The 19,139-nt window shown below is 50.4% G+C and overlaps 1 protein-coding gene across 8 annotated transcripts in view; it reads right to left on the reverse strand.

The window, feature by feature from the left end:
• The window catches only part of RFFL (ring finger and FYVE like domain containing E3 ubiquitin protein ligase), a 65,597-nt gene continuing 46,458 nt past the window's right edge, over nt 1-19,139 (reverse strand). For 3 of the 8 annotated variants that reach the window (XM_043583709.1, XM_043583707.1, XM_043583706.1), the window contains exons 2-7: nt 17,695-17,882; nt 10,753-11,166; nt 7,566-7,649; nt 6,398-6,608; nt 5,140-5,163; nt 1-2,693 (exon numbers count right to left, since the gene is read on the reverse strand). In XM_043583709.1, coding sequence (XP_043439644.1) covers nt 2,512-2,693; nt 5,140-5,163; nt 6,398-6,608; nt 7,566-7,649; nt 10,753-11,166; nt 17,695-17,874 — 1,095 coding nt within the window. In that variant the 5' untranslated portion in view covers nt 17,875-17,882 and the 3' untranslated portion in view covers nt 1-2,511. Of the gene's footprint in view, nt 2,694-5,139; nt 5,164-6,397; nt 6,609-7,565; nt 7,650-10,752; nt 11,167-17,694; nt 17,883-17,985; nt 18,326-19,139 lie in introns of those variants that run through there. The other 5 variants (XM_043583701.1, XM_043583702.1, XM_043583708.1 and 2 more) reach the window with 5 other exon arrangements.

The raw sequence follows: 19,139 nt of genomic DNA on the forward strand, positions 1-19,139 counted from the left end.
TTCTATAGTGAAATTTTATTACAAAATTATAAAGCAGAGCTCTGTAACAAAAAATACACATTTGGGTTTGCTTTAACACCCAAGTAATTCTGAAGACTCTTAATATAAGCCACTTGAAGTAACACATTCACGTCCCCAAGATTTCAACCAATTTATACAATATATATTGTGCATGAATTCCTGTACAGCTTATTCTTACTAGCTTGGATCCAACTATTCCAATATATTATGAACCAGTCAGCTCTCCTAAGTCTTGAAACAAGTCTCAAATGAAATCTCAGAACAATCACAGCAAAAGCCATGGAATAACTGGAAGAATTAGAGGTTTTCATGATAATTAAGACCCAAGGATCCATGAGGGGTGGGGGCGGGGGCGGGGGGGCGGTGGTTACTCAGAAAAATCAGGTTTTCTACCTAGATTAGATAGTAACTGAAATGGGATCTTGAATTCCCAGCCTTTATTTGGTATGATAATGATGGATGACGACAAATCGGGGTGGTTTGACACCATTTTTCCTGAATGAAAACCTTCGTCAAAATAGATAAAAAGACTCCAAGGCAAGTTCTGTCTCCAGAATGAAACGATACCAGTTATAATTCTTACGGAGGTTACTAACCTTCAGGACATTATTCGTAACTTCTGTCTAGGAAGAGGGACTGTGGGAGGTGGGGAGAGGGAAGGCCTCAGCAGTGAAAGCAAGTTTTAGGGAGAGAGCCAGCATCTGCCCTGAAGTTATTGCTAGATCTTAACTGAGTTGCATAAATATAGACCTGTTTCACAGTGGAATCGAGAAGTGGTGGAATTCTCTGCCAAACTGGTACGCATTGTAAACCATAATATTTACTGTCCAGCAGAAAGGTCAAAGGTCCTCTCACTGACCTCTTGATTCCCCCAATTCCTACAAAGGCTGAGTCCCAGAATCCAGTCATCCAGGGCTTGGTGTAATGTCCAGGTAAGTGGCCCAGTGGTTCAACTGGCAACCACCTTATGCAATCATTTCACTCCTCTGAAGGGGAATAGTGGTTGATGATGGGGGAAAGCCTAAGCACATCTGTACCGATAAACAGGTCCCCTTGGAGTTTCCCACCGTCTTCCAAAGTCATGCTAGGTTCCAGTCTGAGAGAACCTGACTGTTCGGCAGGGGAGTAGGGTGGGGGCGGTGGTCTGCCAAGGCCCTCGGTGTCTAGGGTTTGTGTAGTTCATCCATTGGTGATGGCCACACACAAGGCTCTTCGATAGCATGTGTGTGGGTTCTTGACTAAGCTTCTCCAGCAAACCTAAGCCCTTTGGCTCTTCCAGTGGTAGAACAACCCTAAAAGGGCTCAAGAATCCTCTAGCTCAATGTATGGTCTTTCTAAAGGACCTTGAGAATGCTTCTTCCTGACCTGCCCTCAAGTCAGTGTTCTGAGAAAGGAAATGGGAGTAGAGAGTCCCCACCAACCTGGGGAAGTAAGACTTGGAGCTGTCTGCTCAACAGCTGACTCCAGTCTCATTCAGTAACTTCAGATACCCCTCGGGTGTTGAGGTTTGGTCTCCAGGAACTTCAGGAGAAGTGTGGCTACAGGAGAGCAAGGCTCTCTGCCTTCAGTGAGACCATGGAAAAGAGTGGGACTTCATTCTCGGAGGAAAGTGGTTTGCTATTCCTGTCTGCTGGAGAAGTCAAAGTTAAGCAGAAAGCCCCTGCCTCCACCCAACACTTTCCCTTCTCTCAAACTAACAGGGATGGCGTGCGGGCCCTAGAGAAGCAGAGAGGCTGTGTCAGCCGTCTCACGCAAACGGACTCAAACTTCCCAGCAGTTTGGGAGCCGGGGTTGGGGTCAGGAGACTCATCGCTTCCAGTCCCAGCACTTAAGGAAGCAACTCTTCATGACTTTGAAATTTTTCAGTAGCAGTTGAGTTTTGTTTCTCACCAGAGCTAAGTTTACCGGTCCAAATTCAGTCCCAAGGAGGATCACTCTCGGTCTGGTAAGCTAACATCTTTTTGGTCTGAAGAAACAAATGGATTTTAGGCAATGTAGCCAGAGACGTTAGCAAAGGTAGGTTAAAGCACAGAAAGCCAGAGCAGAAATAAATCCAAATGTGCTGGGGAGGAAGAGAACCATTTCTACCAGGACTTCTGACCGGTGAAGGCCAGAGGCAGGGAGCTCAGAAGGACGGGTGGGGTACACAAGGGTGAAACTGTTAGGCTTTCGGATGAAAGGAGGAAGATGCGGTCCAAGTTCTGGCAAGTCCTCTCTTCATCAGGTGCCATCATTACCCCAAGATCACTGAGATAGGGACTTGCCCGTGCAGTCTGTTCCGGTTTCCACCGGCCTCCGGCACTGCCAGCCAAGAGGTGCGCCTCCGCGGCAGGACAGGCATGCCCAGAGGTGACAGCATCCTTGCTTGCCCCGGTCTTACGAGCACTGCAGATTTTCTTGTTAGCCTGCCCCTCTGTGAGCTGCCCAGTCTGGAGCCCAGACACCTCAAGCTACGTCCCCATAAGGCACTGAAGAAGCCGGTGCAAGCCCTCACGATCGGAAGACGTGCACGGCTCGGATCACGTACTGCCGACAGATGGGACACTCGTTCATGCGCTTGCCACACTTGGTGCAGGTCACCATGTGGCCGCACTCCAGCAGGACACAGTCGATGGGCGAGTCCATGCAGATCCTACACAGGTTCTCCTCCACGCTGGACGGTGCCGCTCCCCCTGTACAAACACCAGGCAGGAAGCGGGCGGAGGGGAGGGGAGGCTGTGAGTGTGGAAGAGAACAAACGCCCCAGTCCACACACTTCCCTCAACTGGAGCTCCAGGCAGACATCTCCCCCCCGGCCCCAGTCCTCAATCCCAGCTGCGTGCTTAATCTGCGCCTCTGTGGGGCAGGCTACGGATCTGAAGAATAAAGTACTTGGAGATCAAACACAAGCCAGCACAGGAGAACTAAATAAGGCCAAGTCCTCAAAGCTTAAAAGAATTTTCAGACAGTTGAGGATGTAATATGGTGAGAAAGTGGCACTTGGGGACTCATTATCCCCTGAGGCAGAACATGCTGAAAAGATAAAGAACTGGTTCCAAAAAGTTTAGATCTAAATGGTACTGTAGTGAACGGCTTGTTAACGATGGCAGGGCTTATCGGTAAACATATCCCCAATTTCATATAGCCAAGGATCAGGGGGGCCCCCTGTGCTATCCCACAGACCTTCCCAGGGCCTCCTCCTCGGAGGGGACTTCCGGGCAGAAGAGCCCAGCAGAGATCATAGCTCCCTCTTCTGTGCCCACCCCCCGACGCCTGCTCCTCGCATTGGATCACAGTGTTTATCTCCCCCACCACACCAGGAGCTCCTTAATTCAACAAATTCCATCAACTTCTGCAGTTCTACACTTAGCATTTGTTGTCTGCTCTGAGGTCGGGTATTTCTCTTTGAATCCCTAACATGCCAGTCATGTGATAGGTGTTCTCTAAATGTCTCATAAATGAACATCTCCCAAAGGAGTGCTAGCAGCTCACGTTTGCGGAATGCTGTGCCAGGCAGGGTCCTAAGAGCTTTGCGTATTTTCACTCTCTGATTCCTCATTAGAAACTAGGAAGTAGGTACTCTTGGCACCTGGGGCCAAGGAGTTAAGTGGCTTGCCCAAGGACACACAACTGCTAAGTAGAGGAGCCAGGATTCGAATCCCAGCAGGCAGGCCTTCCGGGCAAGTGGCCCAAGGACAGGGACTATGGAATTAGTATAAGCTGCTCCGTGCACAGGGCTAGTAGCAGCTGGCTGGCTTGGGCCAGTGATGAGGTGCAGTGGGCATGGCCAGGATCCTAGTTTAGTGCAAACAGAAAATCCACGTCCAAAATCCCAGCCATCCCCAGCATGTTTTAAATGGTAGCCCAAACCAGGTAGCCATAAGCAGGGAGCTGGTCGCGTGCCAGTCACCTGTCCCATGCCACTGCTGCTCTGCACTTTCTTCTGTTTCCTGGACTATTCAAAAAGTCAGGAAACATTTGAGGTGGGCTAGCTGTGAAAGGCAGTGAAACCTACTGGCCCCTTCGAGCAGTTGTTGGCCCCAACAGGGGTTTGGAAAGGACTGAACTATATACATAAAATGATCTAGAGCGAACTACAGAATATCATACTGATTGCTGTTCTTAGGAACAACGATAAACCCATCTACTCAGTTGCCAGTATTCTCCCAGAGAAACAAACAAACAAAAAAGACAGCATGTGGATTAGCCTGATCTTGGCACCAGGAGAGGGGGTGAGTCTAGAACCCCCAAGGGTTTGTGGGGGCCGAAAACTCAACGTTTGAGGATTTATCTGAGCAAAAGGCCATTTTACTAAAGAACAAGTTTAGGAGAGTCTTCTGAAAGTTTTAAAATGGTTTGCAGGCCCCAACACTACTCTGAGAACATTCTCTCTTGGGGGCAGAGCTCAATCGCACAGCCTTGAGGCTTTCAAAAGGCAGAACGAAGGTATTTTTAGAATGAAGCCCAGGCCCCGCCAGATTTCTGTAGTGCTTTCTGGGGTACCTGCAGGCCCAGTGGCTGTCTTTAACACCCAGGTGGGGGTGTGGCAGCAGGGTGGTATAGGAGTCTTGTGGTCAGAGAGCACCACATGTGACACCTTTCCTGCTCCATCCCAAGAGCAGCTCCAGCCACTGCCCAGCCCTGTATGAACAAGGCTCAGGTCACCTCCCTCTCTTTTTGGTTGGTACCAGGAGCTGTGAAACATGTCAGGCGATTTCTCTGCAGGTACACGCAAAGACCCTCCCCACTCAGACCAGAACAGAGTGAAAACTGCAGGGGAAGGAGCGCCTTAGCAGCAGGAGTATGAAAAATGAAGCGAATGCGACACGCGCCGCCGCTCGCTTTGGTAAATATTTTACAGATGCTGGCTCCCAAGCTCTGGCAACCCCGAGACATGCACATCAGTCTGCCCCTGGGTAGGCTGCCACTCTTCACCTTCCCCAGCTTTCCCAGGGAGGCGAGAAGGACAGTTTTTAAAGATGCTGAGAAGCCCTGGTTCTCCGTGAAATTTTCCCTACGCTGTCTAGATGCCAACACGCTCACAATTCTTAGCCTGCTAAGAGGAAGCAGGGTTAGCAGAGGGGAAAAACAGAAGAGCTCAGAGTCCAAGCATGGTCCCAAATAGAAGCAACTACGTACCGTTCTGGTCTTCAGCACCACACACTGCAAAGGAAAGAAAAAGAAGATGTCTGAATGTGTGATGGCGTGAGGAACGTCTCCAACCAGCCTGTCCTCACTTTGTGTTCGGACCACTTCCCTGCTTGGGAGCCAGGCTGGCCAAGAGCCCAGCCAGACGCCCGCCCTCCTCGCTCACACGCTCAGAGCTCACACACAGCTCCCACTGGCGTGTCCGGTCCAGTCTTGGTAAAAGGGATTCCACTGGTTTGGATGAACAACACTGCCAAGTAGGCAGGACCCTGCACAGGCACAGTATCCTTTTCTATCACTTTTGAAGCAGCATTAACATCAAGAAGGAAGGAACAGTCAGCCAAGGAGTCTGGATGAGGTACTCCCATGGGGCCATGTCCTATTCCCCAGGACATCACAACTCTACAGGGATTTTGGGGACAATCCCAGAGAGGAAAGTGAGTCTGTGAGCAGGCGACTAGTCAGACATCCTCAACTCTGATAAACTAGTGGGACAGGAGAGCCTGAAATCGGATCTCGACCACCAACAGCATGCATGGAATCAAAATGCTGATTGCAGAAGCTAAATCAGGTGGGGAGGAGAGGGCTCTGGGTGAAATTTTAGGAAAAGAGGAGTTTAAAAACAGCTGAATACACACTCCTCTTCCACAGGACTTCTCTGCCTTTCCTATGGCGTCCCTCATGAATCGGTAATAGGGAGACGAAGTTCTTTCCCCAAATTCATTCAACCACAGGCCTAGATATTTTACTGAGCACTGCCTAAAACTGATGCCGTGTAGAATGCTTTGGGAAATGACTGCAGGGAAAGCCCACGATCAGGCAGAATAGATCTATTCCCCTGCACCACGTGTGCAGATGCACCTCCTCATCTCCCAACTGCTCAGGAGGGTATTGCTGGGCGGGGTATGGCGGGGTGGGAGGGGGGGGAAGGGGACACGTGGTGGGAAAGGCTATGGACTCCGTCCAGGATGCCTTCAGTTCAAATACAGGCTCTACAATAAAAGGGTAATGCCAATCATGCCTATTTCGCAGGCAGCTCTGAGGATTAAATGAATGTACACGGTGCCTAACCCGGTCCTGGCACTCAACTTCAAATGGCAGCTATTACTGGCCGGTGCAGATGCGTAAGGTGACTCCTTCCTTGGCTAAAAACATGGAAATCTAGTCAGGTCGGTGCCGTCAGGCTTTAGAGTGAGAGCAAGCAAGCGGTCCGGGTCCGTGTGCAGCTGCCGCGCAGCCGGCCCCTCACCCAGGTGCTGGAGGCCCTTCTGGTCCTTGTACAGCCGCGTCACCCTCTCCATCAGCTCCCACTTCTCACAGCAGCCCTTGTAGTTGACGAAGTTGCGCGCCAGGATCTCCTTCAGCTGCCGCACGGTCAGACCTTCAATGTCCTCCAGGTCGGTCAGGTCAGACAGAGAGGCCCTCCGGCCTGGGACGAAGCCGTCCTCTGAGTCGACAGACTGCAATGGCAACGGTGAGATCGGTGGGCTCAACTCTTACCTCCCAAGCTCTCGCCAAGAGACCGTACTTCTGGGCCCGACCTCAAGAAGTAAGTAGGAACAGAGGCAGGAAGAGGACCTGGCCTGGTGCTTTGCTTTGCAAAAGAGCCCCCAGTCTCTTCCTGACCCACGGTCCTGGGCTCAGGCACAGCCAGCCCCAAACCCACCAACCGGTGTCATACAGAAGGCGCACCGGTTTGAGTCACACGGCCCGAATTTTGACTCCTCCACCGACTGATGCTAAACACCATCGAGCAAGTTGCTCGCCTCTCTAAGCCCGTCTTCCCGTCCGTAAAGGAGAAATTGCCGTCCTGCCGCACAGGGTTCCTGTGAAGATTAAAGGTAGCAACACAAGAAACCACCAAGCATGGTGCTGGCCTTTCCCCTCTCCCCTGGAGTGAGTTCTGCTTCCCTCTGGAAGAGACAGACTTCCCTGGCCAGCACTCCTCTGTACGCGACCTCGACCACAGCTTCGTGGCCCTGCTGGCTGTGCCCTCTGGACTGGCCCCGCCACGGCTGAAGCCTGAACTCCGTCTCATCTTTCCTCCTGATTTTCTGACCTCCTTCTCCTGACAATAGCTACTGTATGCTAGAAGCAGAAGAAAAGAACGACAAGATTTGCGCGGCAGCACCAGGAGCCTGCCCTCTGGCGACTTACAGAAAGGCAAGAGACTAGAAACAAAGGGGCCGCGAGGCTCCCTGGTCTCCACTGTGACCTCACAACTCCTCACTTAACTGACGGCTTCCAAGGTTTATCTGGAACGCTAACACTAAGCTCCACCCCTGAAAACAGAATTGTAAGACTATCATCACAGGCTGATTCTTCACTTCTGAGTCCGCTGAGAGGGTCCCAATCACAGCCTGGCAACACCAGTGAAAGAACAAAGGCAAAGGCACAGACCCGAGCAGAGGCCCCACCTGGGTCTCATCCTCAGCAGGTGCTCTGGCTGTGCTCTCCGGGTAGACGGGTTCCTCTTGGTCCTGAGACACATGGCCATTGGCCTGTGGGAAGAGAAAGGTGCCATCACATCCACAGAGACGACCCAGGGATTTGCACAGCATGGGCCTCTTCCCAGCTCATATCATATCCAAACGTATTCCCATCTCCCCCGGAAATCTGGTGTCTCGAACCACAGCATTACAAAAGACTGCTCTTTAATACTGACTCTGTCGGGGGGAGAAACGATACAAACAGATTTCAACTCTAAAAAACAAGCAATACATTACTTCTGCTCACCACCAGGGTGGCATTAGTGGCCACTCACCATCAATGTGATCTCAGCTTGAACAGTCCAAGTGAGGGGAGGACCACAGGTCCACTGCACTGCGGGCTGCTCTCTAACTGCCATCCAGGTTCTCCTTGACGCTGATCCCAAACTGCCCTTCCTGTAACTTCTACCCACCATCCTTGGTTCTACCCCTGGAACCAATGTCCACGATCTTCTCACAAATTGTTCACGTCATGTCTTCTCGCCTCCACACCATATCTCCCTGGCTTCCTCATTTGACCCAGATGAGACTTTTTAGACCCTTATCACTCTGTTCCCTCTCTTCCATCCAGTCACCGCTCTTACATTCTAGAAATGTGCTCCGACCAGCAGTGCACACTATTACTAAGAGCTATCTTGATACCTGGTCAAAAATTACCTTAATGCACCAGAGAATCTATTAGCCTAAAACTATAAAGACAGATGTCTATGCTTAAGGAGTTTAGAATTCTAACTTCTCAAAAGGCTTTGTCAAAGAGTAGTTAAAACTGTGAGCCTCCTAGTTCCATCACCATTTTTTTAATGTATATTTTGAGAGACAAAGAGAGAGAATAAGTGGGGAAGGGGCAGAGAGAGAGGAAGAGAGAATCCCAAGCAGGCCTGCACTGTCAGTAAGCAGAGCCTGACACGGGGCTCAATCTCACAAAGTGGGAGATCAGGACCTGAGCCAAAATCAAGAGTCAGATGCTTAACCAACTAAACCACGCAGGCACCCCACTCCACCCCCGCATCACCATTTAAGCCACAACCCCCTTAACTAGAGCCTCTTCACCCACTGCTCCCTCCAAGCAAAGGCCCTGGTGTGAGCCAGGAGCGAACAGGTGTCTGAGCTCACAGGTCTTTCCTCCAGACTCTCAGAACAATAAAGGGACAGCCCAGGAAACCAGTCCCCCATGGCCCCAACCACTCATCCCAGATTACGATGCATGACATAGAGCTAATTAAGAAGAGGCCAATAACTACAATGGAAATGAAAAGTAAAAATCACCACCACCACCAAAAATGGCAGGTGGTGGTGAGATCACACATGTAGCATACATGTACGGGGATGCACCCAACACAGTATCTGGTTCTCCCTTAGCTTTAGGTGGATGTGGTACCCACCAGTCTCCTGGAGTTACAAAGCCTTTCCGAGCCTAACCTCCTAAGTAGACAGCTTCTGTATGTCCTTTTTTCCTAGAAAGAGAAACTGGAATCCACACTGCAAAGCATGCTCTTGTCTTTTCAGTTTGCCCACTGGCTAAATCAAAATCTGTAACTAGTGTCTACCCACTATTTTGCTTATTCCACCCACTTCTATCCCTAGTAGTGATGGCCAGGGTGCTAAGGGGAAGGGAAAGAAGCCTGGAGCGGACGCCATGGCAGATTTGCATCCTAGGTGCAGGTAGTCTGCACGAGTTACTTGACTTCCCATGTCTCTTCTCCTGGCTTGAAAACTGCAGATGTCACCAGAACAGGGGATGTGAGCTGTGACCTGCGGGTGCAGCCTGGAACTTCTGCTTAAGGGCAGGAAGTTAAGAACCTACTCCTTTCATGGAAAAACCCACCTGAAAGTTCTTTAGGGAACAGCAATTTCCTCAAGTTACTTTCCAGGCTCCCCATAAACAGGAGTGCTCAACCCAGCCAAGGGAGGAAGTCATACTAGGGGGTAAAACCTGCCAGGAGACAGAGCCCCAGTGTAGGGAAGAGTTAAACTCCAGCTGGGGAGAGGGCACACCACAGCCCCCAAGAGAGCTAAGTGAGTTTACTGCAGGTGAAGTAAGCCAGCACCCTGGCCTTTATGCCTCAGTGCCTGCCAGAGCTGAATCAGGGGCCCAGTCCCGGCGAAGGAGGGGGTCACAAGCAAGAGGCAGCGGCCAGCCACGGCCTGCACAGGACCTAACACTAGTGCTAAGCCAGCCGTAAGAGGCTCCCAGCTCTTCAGACCCGCTGTCACGCCAGCCAGTCCTCCCAACATCCCGGTGAGAGCAAAAGTGGTCTGGGATCGCTAACCCCATTTCATCGATGAAGGCTCAAAGCTTGCCCAAGGTGACCAAAGAGTCAGTGACAGATTGGATATGGAAACCAGATCTTCTAGGTCCTAATGCCAGAAAAATAAAAGGGTCACCGAGGCACTTCAGTGTATCTCTGGGGCGCCACCACTCCTGACACGCTGGGTAAGTGTACTGGCCTCGCTCTAACCCAGTAGCTGGTTTGCACATCTACCTTCCCTCTCACAGGGGCTTCCTGAAGGCACGGGCAGCTCTGTACTCCCCAGGCCTGGTTCACAGCTCCACCAATGTGCTGCTCTTTGCCTGCTGTTTCTAAGCCCCCTGGGAGGATGCCAAGGCCACCTCCCATTCCATAGTATACCAACCACAACCTGACCCAAACGATGACTGGCGAGAGAAGCAGCGACCGTGTTTTGGTCGCAGTGTTCCTCCGTTCTCCCTTCCCTCTTCATGTGCCTTTTCCTACGTGCCTTGTGACGGTTACTAAGGCACCGAGCTCCCCACCTGGCTAAGGAAGACTGATAACAAAGATAAGCAGGGGTGCAGTCTGCACAGAACTAAATTTGGAATTAACAGCTTTCTCACAGTATTTCTGGAACAATGAGTTTTTAAAAACTGACTAACAGGGATATATGTCTGTATTTAGAGGATACAAAAACCACAAAAATACCTGATGCTGTGCATTATCGTCTCTGAAAAAAACAAAACCGGGGTCTGATGTCCAGAAAACATGCCTGCATCAGTAGGCAGAAGGGACACTTAGCCTCACGCCCACTCGCACACAGCGAGCAGGAGAGCGCATTGAGCCCCCTGACCGGCCAGGGGCGGCCGTGACCCGGTGCATACCTGCTGGGTTTCCTGAGCCTGGGCTGGGGGAACAGAGGTGGCCTGTGCGGACGAAGAGGCGAGGTGAGGCGAGGTAGGAGGTACCGTGCTGGCGCGAGGCTGGGTCAGGAAGGCCTGCTGCTCGGGGACATCCGCGGACGAGGTGGGCGCGCGAGTCCTGCCCTCCTGGGAGATTACGGGCTGCTGGCCAAGCACCAAGAACACCAGCTCCTCTTTCTCCCGGCACATTTCGGTGGAGGTGTCATGGAGGCTGAGATAGTCCCTGAGGTCCTTCACCTTCATCTTCATGAGCTCCTCCCGCCGAAAGGCCGTGGCTCGGAACCGCTGGCACAGAAGGCAGAGGCGGGGCCCGTTTCCCACCTGGCTCGAACAGCTCAGGCAGAAATTCTTCTTGCAGTCCAGGCAGGTCTGCTGCTTAGAGCAAGAGGCAGCGGAAACCATGTCAGACTGAGGACAAGAGGGGTGGGATGGGGGCCTACGGCTGCATGCCCAGCAAGGCCTCCCCCAATCACTCCTACTTGTACTAAGCTACCTATTTTTTAGGCTATTTTAAAGTAGGCCCCGCGGCCCGACATGGGGCTTGAACACACGTCCCCGAGATCAAGAGTCGGACGCTCTACCGACTGAGCCAGCCAGGCGCCCCAGGATGCGGGTGCCAGCTCCCTTTTTCAGGTTAAACACCACCCCCAGATGGCAGACCTCCCCCCGCCCCATATGCATCTGTGTATCCATGTACAGGACGCTACGTTTATTATTCCAGTTGAGGCTTACTTTTTCATTGTACAGATAGAGAAACAGAGGTTACTAAGAATACCAACTTTAGGGTCGGAAAAAAACCCAACATTTTTATTTAGTCTCCCCCTCCATTGTTTTCAAGTTTATTTATTTATTTTTTGAGAGACAGCACAAGCAGGGGAGGGGCACAGAGAGACAGGATCATAAGCATGCTCTGCACCATCAGCACAGAGCCCAACTCGGGACTCGATCTCACAAAGCTGTGAGATCATGACTTGAGTGGAAATCAAGAGTCGGACGCTTAACTGACTGAACCATCCAGGTGCCCCTCTCCCCCATTTTTTATGGTGTCACCTTGGGTGTGTAACTTAGCCTCTCTAGCCCTCAGTTTCCTCATCTGTAAAATGGGGGCAATAATAGTATCTACTTCATATGACCGTTGTATAGTTAAGAGAGAATGCATTTAGCATATCTGACACATGATTCTTCAATAAGTGTTAACTCTTTTAATTATTTCTAGGAAATGGGAGATAATTTTGAGAGCCAGGATTCAAACTCTGAACTACAATTCTTTCTACTTTACTGCTGAGAAAAGAAAGCAAATGCATATGTATGATGGTGGTTACTACTATTATTAATTAAATTTACTGAGAGGCCACGATGTGCTAGGGCCTGTCATTTAATTCTCAAAGCAACCCCGCAAAGCACTACTGTATCACTGTATTATGTATTAATGTACATAATCATTAATCAATCATTATTAACAGGCCTCCCTGTTTCACCAAGCAGGCGAGGCCCAGAGAAATTAAGCACCGTTCTTGGGGGCAGGCAGGGAACAGCAGAGCTGGGACTCACACTGCAGGCCTGTCTATGTGGAATGTCCGCAGCCACACCCATTGCACCAGGCTATGCTGCCTAACTCAGTCCCGGTCAAGCCTACAGCAGGACCTAGTCCAGGGCCTGGCTCTCCATCTCCAAACCTCCCCCAGGAAGGCCCAGAGTGCTGGCAATCCAGAGACGCACGGCAGCATACCCAAGGCAAATACTCAGACAGCTACAGGGGCCCCCCAGACGCGATTAAGGAGCTCTCATCTGCTCAAGTGCAGAGAGTCCCAGCCGCACGACGAGAGCACCTAGCAGGTAGGAGGTACTGCATGACAGCAGCCTCTCCCATAACGGCAGACCACACAGCACACAAGGGCTTGCTCAACTCACAGGAAGCAAATCCTCAGCCTCTCGCCCTACAGGCTGAGCCAGCACAGCAACATCTGACTGAGCTCTGTCCCAGCCAAGAGCAGGCCACACTCCCACGGCAGAGGTAATCCGTGGGCACGCTGGCATGGCCCTAGAAGCACACACTACTAGTCCTCTAAAGAAATTAAAAACTTTTCATCCTCTGGTGACTTGAGCATTAACTAAACATTTCTGTTCCCTCTCTTCTAAATATAGAAAGCTGAATTCAAACTCGCAAGAATGCCCGAGAGACTTAGGTTCTCCTAGGCGAGATCAGATACCCCTGTGCAGGCTGAAGAAGGCTCCAAGTGGCATTTGTGTCATAAAGGGAAACGGGCATGTCTACCACCCAGTTTTGACCACTCATACTTAGAAGGCGTTTTGAAAGGACACATATCCAGCTCCCTCACTCTCTACAGTCATAACCAGAAAACAAAATGGTCAGAGCCCAAGTTAAAAGGACACATGGCTGCATGAGCATCATAACAGTCCTGAAACCTGTAGCCACTCAGGTGGAAAATAGATGTTTTGGGGTCCTGGGGGGTTCATTTAGATCTAAAGCTTTTCTATTGGGAAATGAAATACGTTTAGGATGACTGATCATGAAATGACGAGGCTTTGGTATAATAAAGCTGCAGGTCCTGATGTGGAACATTACTTAAGTCAATGCAGTTTGACAAGACCTAGCCTGACGCAATTAAAAAGCCCTGAGTTGCTCAATCAGCCAGATCTAAACAACTCTCTATTCTTTCTTCAAATGTGCCCAGCTTATTGGATTATTGGATGCAAGATCAGAATGCAAAGGCAGCCACCCAGCTTCTCCATATCCCCTTGCTCGCAGGGGACTCTCAAGTCAGCCGGCATCTGAAACACCCCCTCAAGGAGTGAGACAGCCTCCAGGCTAGCATACCAGCCTGCAGAGCCAGGACAGAACAAAGGGAAAGGAGAAAACGGCTGTCAACAAACATGGGCAGAATGAGCAAAGGCAACACGTGTGTATAAATTCTAGCAACCCCTGCAAACCAACTGAGTAACAAGGAAGCATGAAAGATGAGTTAGCGGAGCCAACATCCCTGCAAAATTGCCAAGAGTACAGCACCTCCAGGCAGGCACCGCCCTTCAAGGGATGCCCGGCGTGGGGGGCGGGGGAGGGCAGGTCGCTCTCCTTGGCTAATCTGCCCTTCTGTTATTCCTCCCCACTCCCCGTGCACACTCCCAGGCACAGGTGGGACAGCCCCTCCTCCGCACCAGCCTTCCTATGGGCATTTCTCCCTGCAGCCCACTGGGGGGGGAAGAGGACAGCCTGAGGAGTGACACAGTTAGGATTCATTCCTGGCAGGTCCCTTCCTCGCTAAGGGAACTTGTACAAAACAAGTTCCCAGGGCATCAGATTCCTCACCTGTAACATCAGAAGGTCAACCCACCTCTATGAGTTACTGAAAGCATTACATGAGGTCATGCACAGGAAACCTTAGCATAAGGTGGGCACTCACAAAAAAAGGTAACACAGTCACCTTTTATTCCCTTCTCCCTTTGCCTTATCTCTGAGCTTCTGCCAGTACTCTGAGATCCCAAGATCTTTTCCAGTTTCTAAGTACGACCTCCTCCTCCTCCGCAGCCTCCCCCAACTGGTCCAACTAAAGAGGCTGAGCACCAGCCCCCCCACCCCACTTTCCAAAACGGTCAGGGCCCCTGCCAAACTACACATGGGTATTGCAAATACAGAGGAGGTTTTTGGCTTGGGGCAAAACCTTTGGCTTGTCATCCCTCTCTAGGACTAAAAACTCTAAGGCAGGGGGTACAAGCTATGTTCTCTCCAGATAGTCCTGAATGTTATCTGTGCATTGTACTGGATGAGTATTCAGAAGATACTGACCACAATGAAGAAAAGAAAAACAGCAGGATCCTCGTAATCATTTCCTTTCAACCAACTTCTAGAAAACACGTTTTAAAAGCCTGTGGTTGTTATTTGCCAAGCCCTAAAGATATGAATGCTGATCCACTTAAGAAGGAAGTTACAAATGAAAAATTCTCTTAGGAGAAAACATCCTTAATATTCACAAAATCCATTGTGAATTACACAAAATTAATTCTTATTTTTGTGGCAAGACAACATCATACCAATAGCCATCTTTTTCCGTTCAAACTGGAACTTTTCTTCCTCTCATACCCCCCAAAAGCTCTTTTTGCTACAGAAGCTTTCTCCTTATCTCTTTGATCTCTTTCGTTCCTCTGTTCAAAATCTTTCTTGTGCTTCCTTGCTATCTGGTGACAAGCTCCTTCCAGCGGAAGTCATGGCCTTTCACCATCTGATCCCAGCGTGGTCCACCCTAACTCCTCGAGCATCCTGCACTCTGGCCAAACAGGCCACTCACAGTTCCCAAACACACCTGGCACTTGCCCCACCTCTGGTGTCTTTACTTCAGCCGCTGCTTTGCAGATCAATAAACTTTCTTTCATCCAGCTAGAATTATCTGGTGTCTCAATTTACCAGCAATGCCTGATTCCCTAGTACACAACTTGCACAGTTGCTATGAGGGCCTCCTTAGCCAGCCAGGGAGCTCCCCGAGGGAAAGGCCGACTCAGCTCCGTCTCCACAAACCTGTAACCTCTAGCTGTGAGCACACTGCTGCAGCAGCAGAGTTGGGCCCTCAATGAAAATCTTCAGCATGGAATTATCAACCACGAAGTAATGAAAACAGAAACTCTCCAGCCTACTTCCTCCTTTACAAACTGTTGGCAACTCAACTGCCTAGTCATTCATTCATTTATAAAATCATATTGCCTATGACTGCATGTCAGTCACTGTTCTACTAGCACTGGGGACAGAGTTGCAAACAGAATCAACAGAATCCCCGTCCTGTGCTCCACCTCTGAAGATGGGCCATGGGCAAACATTTACGTCAGGTGGAAACAGGCACCATACACAAAAATGAAGCCTCCTCCCACGTTCACCTACCCGCCATTCTCTCTTCTCGGGGGGCAGTTTCCTTGCTCACTCATTCTCTTTTCTGGCTCAGAAATGTCAGGAACTCGCCAGATCCCTTGGTTCTCTCAACATGCTTTTCGACACGCTTAGTGTGCTGGTGCCCGAGCTGATCACCATCACTGCGCTCGCTCTCTGCTCCCCTCCACTCACCTTCCACAGGGTATAACTGATGTTTTCAAGAAAAGGTCACACAAACCTAGAGCAAATTCACGCAACCTCACTGAAACAAATGTCTTTCCTGTTCCAAAGGAACAGGAAGTTACTTTGCCACTTCTTCCCGCAGTTGTTCCCAGCATTTCTCGTTGAAAACAGCAAGGTCTTGGACTATCCAACAGACTCTAGTTGCACCTGAGGAATCCTGGAAACTACTGACTACCTTAAACAGAGAGAGCAATTTCTTCATCTCTAAAATGGGAACAAACAATAGCACACGTTTCATAGGCTGTGTTAAGGGGTCAAAGAGGGAATGCATTTGAAACACCAAGCTCAGTGCCCGGCAGGTGACAAGCAGCCCATGGGCCTCCTGCCTATCTCGCTTCGGCTCCCGAACCCACCCCACCGTCTCCATCACTAAGAGGACTCCCAGCTCCTTCTAGTCTCTGCATCGGCTTCCGTCCAAGGACTCGACCTTCCAGTCTAAGTGTAAGGGGAACAGCGTCGCAGCCACTGAACCACAGCTCCCTGGCCACCTGCAGTGGCCTCTCTGGTGGCATTCTAGCAGTGACCAGGGCGGCCAAGCAAATCGCAGCAAAGCTCTGCTGAGGGCCCACCTTCGCTGCAGTGGAGCGTAGGCAAAACACAACCTACGAGGCAAAATGCCAGTCCTCCTCCACCTTATGGGGACAAAAGGGTGGTCAGCGCTACAGGAATTCTCTGACGTGCTGAATGTCTTCTGGGAGGCAGCTTGGGAATTCAAAGAGCTGGGTGTGAATCCTGGCTCTGCCCTCTACTAACCACATGGTCTTGGGGTACTATCTAAGTGGAGGGAAAAGACGGGAGTCGTTAAATCCCTCTCACTCCATCTGCCAGGAACTTGACAGTCTCCTTCTTAACGGTTAAACTCTAAAGCCTCAGTTTCTCATTTGTAAAATGGGAGTTTCAGGACCCTGAAACCTCTATCACAGAGACACTGTGAGGATGAAATGAAACCAAAACATCCACACAGCTCACAGCAGACCCTGGCATACAGCACGTGGCTTAAAAAGTAGCTCTTCCTCTCAAAGTCCCCGTCAGCGCCATTCTAACATCACATCCAGGGCTGCAAACCGCCCGCTCTGCAGAAGAATGCAGGAATTCCCAGGTCAGGGTTCACCTTCAGCCCTGGCCGTGCTTGACCGAGGAGAATATGCCACCTCTGAGCCCTCACCAGGGACGCCCGCACCCAGGCACAACTCCCCAGCCACTGGTCTCCCCTGCTGCTTGCTAATCTGGAAAACATGATGACTACCGCGCACGGCCAGTGAAGTCGCTACAGTAAAGGAGCCCCGGTCTTTGTCCTGTCAGGGTCTTGATGTACCTGAGATGTCCTCGGCACTGCGAGTGATAAAAAGAACAAGTTAATCTGCGGCCGGGCTTCTTATGACGACAGCGAATGAAGGGAGTAACACTGAGTGCCTGCTCCGTTCCAAGCATCAGGCTGGACACCCCTGGTGGCCTAACCATTTTATTCTCACGACACTGTCCGATGTGTATGACTATTACACCCCCATTTTAGAGACGGGGGTGGGGAAAAAATCTCCAGAAAAGTTAAGTCATATGGCTTGTAAGCAGCAAAGCTGACATCTGAATTCAGGCCTATCTGGCTCCAAATCTACACTGAGATGCTCTGCTTTGGGCTAGTTTTTCTTTAACAATCTTGTGAAGGGATCAGGTGTGGATTATGGGATCAGGCAACGGCAAGGCGACAGGCATTACGGAGGGGTCGGCAGGCTTGCCCGAGGACCTGAGGCTGTAGCGGCCCAGCAGGCCGTGAAGTCAACACTCACCTTCCTGGCCATGTTCGCGAAGTGGGCCCCGCAAGCCTTGCAGCTTGGTTCCGAGCCTGTGGGGGAGGGGAAGGAGCTGTACCCAGGGTTGGAATAGGCCTGCGTCCTGGCTCCCTGGGGCGGGGGGACCTCCTCAGGCTGTCCATCCAGGCAGAACCAGTTGCAGCAGGTTGCCCACATGATAAAATCTGGTGCGAGGGAGGAAGGGGAAAAGGGTCAGAGTTAAGACACACCTCTACTGCATTCCCCCATTCCCGAGGGCACAAGTGAGCCGGGATACTCAATCCACACCTGCTGCCAGAGTCGAGCGTCGAGGTGAAGACATGTTTTCAGGGGCCGTAGGTTTCTCGCCACCTCCTGCTTCACCAGTGGCCATTGCACACAAGACAGACGCCTGATCTACCAGGACGACACGGACAGCCGAGATGGCACCCTACCTTTGAAAGGTTGCTGAGCTATGTTTTGGTTTAATCTGAGACCTGACTTCAAGTAAAGAACTGCCTTAGCAATCGTAAGTGACCTAATACCCGCTTTATTCAGGAAGATGAATTTGCTCCTAGAGCTCAGATAGATAGAACTTTATCAGGGGCGCCAGTGTGGCTCAGTGAGTTAAGCGTCTGACTCGGATTCAGCTCAGGTCATGATCCCATAGTTTGTGAGTTCAAGCCCCACATCAGGCTCTGCGCGGACAGCTCGGAGCCTGCTTAGGATTCCCTCTCTCCCTCTGCTCCTCCCCCGCTTGCGTTCTCTCTCTCTCTCTCTCTCTCTCTCTCAAAATAAACAAAAGGTTTTTTTTTTAACTTAAAAAAAGAAAGGACTTTATCATACATGTACATACACACACACAAGTATAATCCCATATTCACAATGACCATGGAGAGAAACTATTATTATTTCCTTTAGAGATGAGGCAACCCAGGCTCAAAGAAGTCAAGGTCACCCAGCTAATATACAGAGAACTGAGATTCTGAAAACCCAGGTCTTCTGACTCTAAACCTAACGTTCTTTTCCTGTACCATGCCACCCACCTTGATTTCCCCTCTGCCGGCCAGCAGAGCAAACTGCTGACGTTTGTTCTTCCAGTCCTTCCTAAACCTCTCTCCCAGCAGCTTAAACAGTTTGTTGCACAGACATTCTTACCCTCTATTTTCTGCCACTAAAGCATAAATTCCTTGAGGGCAGGGATGACTTCTTAGCCATGTGTGTGCTGCATCCTAGCAGTGTCCTACACACAGAAGATGCTCAACCATTGTTTGTAACCTTGCTGAAGAGGTGCCTCTATGGGTTTATTAAGAAATTCTGGAATATTATTCCCATTTAACATATCAAATAGGGGTGCTCCTTTGTCCAAAGGAATAGATTTTTTTTAAGTTTATTTATTTTTGAGAGAAAGAAAGAGTGTAAGTGGGGAAGGGGCAGAGAGAGACAGAGTGAGATAGAGAAAG

The sequence above is a fragment of the Prionailurus bengalensis genome, chromosome E1, assembly GCF_016509475.1.
Source record: "Prionailurus bengalensis isolate Pbe53 chromosome E1, Fcat_Pben_1.1_paternal_pri, whole genome shotgun sequence".
NCBI lineage: Eukaryota > Metazoa > Chordata > Mammalia > Carnivora > Felidae > Prionailurus > Prionailurus bengalensis.